The sequence below is a fragment of the Parasteatoda tepidariorum genome, chromosome 1 (assembly GCF_982258835.1).
Source record: "Parasteatoda tepidariorum strain Cologne lab strain chromosome 1, Ptep-v5.0, whole genome shotgun sequence".
Classification (NCBI taxonomy): Eukaryota; Metazoa; Arthropoda; class Arachnida; order Araneae; family Theridiidae; genus Parasteatoda; species Parasteatoda tepidariorum.
Window position 1 is genome coordinate 98206776 of NC_141755.1, and position 6359 is coordinate 98213134.

The window sequence follows — 6359 nt, forward strand, 5'->3', positions numbered from 1 at the left end:
AAAATACTTGAAGATAATTCTATTCGTTTTTAAAACCAGGTGTAATTGTTTTTTGTGAGTTGACGATTTCAGTCATTGTTTTAATATTTTAAAGTGATGTGACATCACGTTTTTCAGTTAAGCTTCGATACTACTTCGTGGCATGCAACAAAAGTATTACCTTCAAATATTTCATTATAACAGGGTAATTATGCTAGCATTACAAAATAACAGATATTAAAAGTCTCTCAGAACGACCGATACAATTGCCTCTAAAACAAATATTTTTTATTGAAATGATTATTTTTACCTGACAAATAAGAGATTGATTTTAAAGTACTTATTTATAATACAATAGTTTGAAGGAGGGGCCGGGATAGCCTGGTTGGTAGGACACTAGGCACATGTCCAAGAGGGCGTGGGTTCCATCCCCGTCGGCCGCACATTCCCCGTGTAGTAAATGGTGAATGATGCACGTTAAATCTGTCGATTCACAAAGTCCTCCATGCTCCCATAACAAATCATACCTCTAGGAGTACTATTCTAGGAGTTTTTCTGTCTTCTGGATTGGTTCAAAATTACAAGGCTACGGAGTTGAACATTAATAGTCGAAAACCCAAAAATTGGGTCGGTTACAATATAAAATAAAATAGTTTCATCATTCCCGGCTCGCAATGATCACAGTACTGACGTAAGATATCCTCCGTGGTAGATAGATCATGGGTTAGAATCCTCTTGCCGCCAGGCTAACTGAGGAAGGTTTTCCTCTTCATGTAATGCAATTGGGGGTTAGTTTCCTCAACAAAAAAAAGTCCTCTACAAAGGCAAATCTTGTCCGATATTTGATCCATGAGTTCCCCTGTCTTCTGGATTGGGTTCAAATTGATAAGAAAATGAAAGACTAGTTACAAGTGGGTTGTACTTGATAATATAAATACTTCATTTACTTGAAACACTTGCGGAATTCTTAAAAGTCGACCATAGGCGCCTATATTGTAGACTTGCTAGATTTGAATGAGGGACACTCAGGGCCTGATTATAGGCTAGGCCCACTGTGGGGCCTCAAAAATTAGTAAAAAGTCTAATGAAAGTTGGGGTAGCTAGGTGTTGGTTTAAGTGCTAAATAAAAAATAATTCCAGCCTACAATAAAAAAGTAATTCAGCTAATCAGTGACTTTTAGCAAAAATCACTGATTTCAATTGTTTGTGGTCACCAAACTATTTATATTTTGACATAACATTGTTTTGTTTTAATTTATTCATACTTAAACTTTATCTTAGAAAAATAATCTTCAATTGTCTGCTTTTAAAATTTCTTAGAATGTTTCTCTTGAATCACGCAGTTCAATCGATTCTTTTTCATTATTAGGACTACTCTTCAGTAATTTAACTTCACAATATTTTGTAAGGGGCCCATGAAATTTGGTGGGCATTGGGCCTGAATTTGTCACACTACAAAAAAAGTAGCAACTACGGCAGTTTCACTACTTGTAGTGTGCTCCCTCCGACTACTGCGCATAATACGAATGCGAGTGAATGGTCCCCCTCTTTAACTTGATTAAACCGCCATCTATCGGAATAAAATGCTATTTTTCCATACATTAGAAGAGCGATCATTAGGAAAAACTGAAGCCCCCTTATGAAATGCGTAAAAAGAGTTTTCCTCCTAGAGTGGGACCAGAAAGGCTCGTTTTCATACCGGAGGGAGATGAAATAGGTTTGAATGTATTCATTCTCTCGTTGCAGACTACAGCAGAAGGTGAAGAAGTAAGCGGCGGCGATGGAGATGAGCAATCGGAAGCACCAGCAACAACAACAACAACACCAGAAGCACCAGCAGAAGAGTGACGTTAATTTATTATTAAAAAGCGTGGACAAAAATCGGTTTTCGTTTTAGCATAAACATGTGTGCGTATGTGTGTGATCTCACTTGTAATTAGTTTAAAAATAAAAATTGATATTATCTGCTGTTTTTAATCAATTGTCCACTTCTTCACTTACTTCCTTAAGCAACTGAAACGAACCTGTCCGATCGCTATTTGAAGATGACCAGTTTGCACCTTTCTAAATCAGCCATCATTTCAGGGGTGATTGTGACATTGAGTGAAAAACCCTGAAAATTTTATGTGCAAAAATCCTACACTAAGATATCAATCAGTATACCATACACGTTTCGTATTTAACATAATTTTTTCTTTTTAATTAAGATTTAAAATTAAATTATCGACCAATGATGAATATCGCGCCTTTGCAGTAACTAATTGAAGAAAAATCTTAGTTCTTGCAAGCATCGCGATGTTTAAAATTGCATGAATATGAATAGCAAGGAGTACCTTTTAAATTACGTAAATATAAAAATCGATGTTTGACATTCAAGCCACGTGAATAGGAATCGCGATATTAGCGGACTCCTGCGCAATTTCAACTATTCAAAATGGTCGAAATCAGCCAAACCAAAAGAAACAATTGGCGGATTTCTACCCATTGGCATCCACCATTTGAATGTAGATTCCGTGAAAATTTCGCCGGATTATAAGTTTTTTATTATTATGGAAAGTCCGAGAACCAATGGTCTTGAGAAACGCGAAATTCCACGATATTCCCAAAAAAATCATATGCCCTGCTCCTGATTTTTAGATTCGGAAGGATAATAAAAAAACCCGGAATACAATCCCCCTGACTCTTAACTGCGATCAAACTTCGCCCGATAGTGTTTTCTACACTAGGGAGCGCTGCAAGCTCTGGATCGCCATACTTCCGGGTAACTGTTTTTGGTGTGTTTTTAAGTCATTCGGCTCACAACGTGTTCATTGTATTATGAGACTCTTTTGAGTAGCATTTCTTGCATACGTGCATTTCCTACACGATTTATTATTTGTGTTTAAAAGGAGAATCGATATTTGATGACCTGTCACCAAAACGCAAGAATTGTCATTGGAAAAAAAAAAAAAACGAATCGTTATAAAACACTCGGTTAACTATAAACCAACTTCGATTGCAAACTAAGGTAGACAACGTTAAAGAGCACAAAAATATTATTAAAAGCAGACAGCTGTTTCGGATGCTCAAAGGGCAACCTTCATCTGCAACAGAAAACAATAAGAGAACAGAGTAAATATATATAGAAAGATGACGTCACAAGAGGGTTTAGACCAACGGCCAAAGGAGGGAAGGGTGAATGGAAGACGACGAATAGGAAGCAAGGAACAAAAAAAAGGGGGGGGGGTTAATTAGGTTTTATCATAGATTTCCCTCCAAACCCTCTTGTGACGTCATCTTTCTATATATATTTACTCTGTTCTCTTATTGTTTTCTGTTGCACTGATGAAGGTTGCCCTTTGAGCATCCGAAACAGCTGAATGTTTTTAATAATATTTTTGTGCTCTTTAACGTTGTCTACCTTAGTTTGTATTTTAGCACAAAGGTCGCCCACTTGTGTATCAACTTCGACTGGTTTCCTAATTCAACTCTAACATTAAATAAAATCACAATCGTAACAGAAGCGTTGCCCGTCGAAGAAACTTATCTCTTTCGGCAGGTCGCTAATGCTATATTCCTTCTCCTCCAATGAAAAAATATTTCTTGTGCCTGGCTTTGTAACTTAAAATATCGACTGCACTAATTAATTAGTGTATTTGAGGTCATCTCTTTCGAACCATTAAGAATAAGTCCTAGAAAGTAAAGATTAAATCAAAAGTTATTTAAGGTGGTTCCTTTTTTTTCCAGTGCAATCTAGGCAAGAGCTTTACCCTCAATATAATCTTTTAAAGGAAACTTGCTAACACTGCAGTTACAAAAAAGAAAAATATGTTGCCTAAAAACTTTTTTTAAAACTCCACCATTTTTTTTCTTCTATGCAATAAAAAGATGAAAATAATAGTTCTACCAAAAAAAGGTTTAAAAAATAGATTAAAAAAAAATTTATTAAAACTGATATTTTGGGTCAACTAATGCAAATTATGAGAGGAAGATATAATGCACATAGCTAGAAAGACGAATACCTACTAGAAACAAAAATATAAAAAGTATTTCCCCTCCCACAAAAAAAATATTTTGACCTGCTGCTTGCCACTCAAAAAATATTTGTTCTCCCCAAACTAAACTACAAGTTGTTAATGCTCATTTGTTAACAGGAGTCCGTTTAGAAAAAATTTGTGTCCGTTAGAGGACCCTTCACAAAATATCTTTTCATAAAAATGGACCCTTCACAAATTTGTTTATCTTCATTATTGTTTTGTTAATTGAATAAACCCTTTCCAGGAAGGGGGGGGGGAGAAAGACAGATGAAAACGAACTAAATTTTGTCTTCTGAAGACGCTTCTTCCTTAATTCGTCCGAAATGACTATTCTGCGTTCAGCAGTATAGGCGAAATAGCAAATATTTATATGTTGCATCTCTAATTAAGTAGCTTCAATTGCTGTTTATTTTTTAAAATTTAATTTTTTTAATTATATATTTACAGTGTTGAGCATTATCTTGTAAGTCTTTACAATTTAAAAACTCCTTGAAAAAGTTTTTTTTGTAATAACGGACCCTATTTGCACAAATTCACAAAAGCGGACCCTGGTTGAAAGAATGTGACTTAGCGTTTATTTTATATTCACAAATTACGAGTAATTTTTCCACAATTTTACAAAAAAGAACCTTTCACAAAATGTCTGGACAGACCCCTGGTTAAGTAGAACAGGGTGCATAGCCAAATCTTACAGCAAAAAATAAGAACCTTTTAAGTACTTTTTAAGAACTCAAAAATATTTGTAAGCACTATATACATCAACAAAATACAAAATAATTTTCAAAGACTTTATATGATCTTGATAAAATAACTAGTCTTTGACAAAGAACTCTTTTCTTGATTATATTAACCATTATAGATCGATTAAGAGATTTTTTGCTTCAATATCAGAGGATGAAAAATGAAGCCTGAAATTGAGAATATCTTGCAAAATGGAGTAGAGTTGCACATAGAAGTGCAATAATCTCACCGAACCCAGCTTTGTAGACAAATGTGAAAATGTGGAATTCGAACAATGTGAAAAGCACGCTTTCACATAATACGTGGCAAAAATGAACATTCCCTTTTCGAAAATCTCATTTTCAAAAAGGAAAAATTAAGCAGTTTTTAAAAACACCCAATGAAAAACGCATCTTTAAGGGCTTTTTAAAAACAAAAACCGAAAATAAGTACCTCTAAGCACTTTTTAAAACCACTACGCACCATGTAGAACATATAATAAATTTGGCTGTAAAATTGTCTTATCTTAAATACCCAATTTACAGCTTTAAAATAACAGTATCCTATGACTCTATATTGTACTATTTTGTTGTGTAATAAAGCATTTTACCCTATATTCAGCGTTGTAGTCTTAGTGACTTTTTATTATGGGAGGGTGATATTTCCTTCCATGTTTTTCTATGTAATTATGGCTTCTAACGATGTTCCCTACCTCCCTCAAAGTTCATGTTGGGACACCTGGTATAACATTTAAAGAGAAAAGTATCGAGCAAAAATTTTTCCACATTTTAGTACAGCTACCATTCACAGCTATATTTCTGAAAAAATTATCTTAAAATTTGGGACTTTTGATACATAAAATCATACATTTAATAGAATACATAGATGCCGACATAAATAGGAAAAAAATCCAGTAGATTTTGCGAAATAATATAAATTTCATGATAATTGTTGTGTAACGCACTAAATATTTTACACATAGGGAATTTGAGGTATTTTTAAAGTCATTAAAATAGAATAAATGCAATATTTTGCAATTATGATTGACCTGAAACATACTTGAAATGTTATGCATAATGTTTACTCCTAATTTCGAATATTAATAGGCATTTTATTCATCATAGATAGTTAAAAGATTTTTTTTTATTAATTAAAAAAAAAAAAAAAAAAAAAAAAAGAGTTCTAAATAAAAATAATCTGAAAATTTTAGAATGAAAAATTTTTTTTGAACAGATTTCTATGAATGAGGTTTGCTTCATTATGTACTATGTACTAATACTTTATTTAACTATTCAAGCAAGATAGCAATAATCTGTACAAAATTTTTATTTTAATAGGGACTTTTTTAGGAAACTTACTCAAAATTAAGGAATTTTCTAAAATCTGCAAAATCCAAAAGAATTTTTATTAGACCACGAAAAACTGGCTAAATCCAGTAGAGTTGGCTGCTATGAGAATACGATTTCTTTGATAAATATCAGTCAGTATTATTAAATCCCTCCAAACCTTCAAATGTGTAAACACAAATGGACTTATGAGAAAACTGCTCAAATTTTAAACACTGTCAGAAAATGCAAAATAAAAGTTTTTTTGTAAATGTAACTTTCAAAATGTGCTGTTATTTTTTTATTTAAATGGTGTACA

General features: G+C 33.2%; 1 protein-coding gene across 2 annotated transcripts in view; it reads left to right on the forward strand.

Annotated features, from left to right (window-relative positions):
* LOC147816631 (uncharacterized) overlaps positions 1-1956 on the forward strand; it is a 232610-nt gene extending 230654 nt beyond the window's left edge. For both annotated transcript variants that reach the window (XM_087149335.1, XM_087149332.1), the window contains one exon: positions 1726-1956. In XM_087149335.1, the coding sequence (XP_087005461.1) occupies positions 1726-1827 (102 nt within the window). In that variant the 3' untranslated portion in view covers positions 1828-1956. The remainder of the gene's footprint in view (positions 1-1725) is intronic.
* The last annotated feature ends 4403 nt before the right edge of the window (positions 1957-6359 follow it).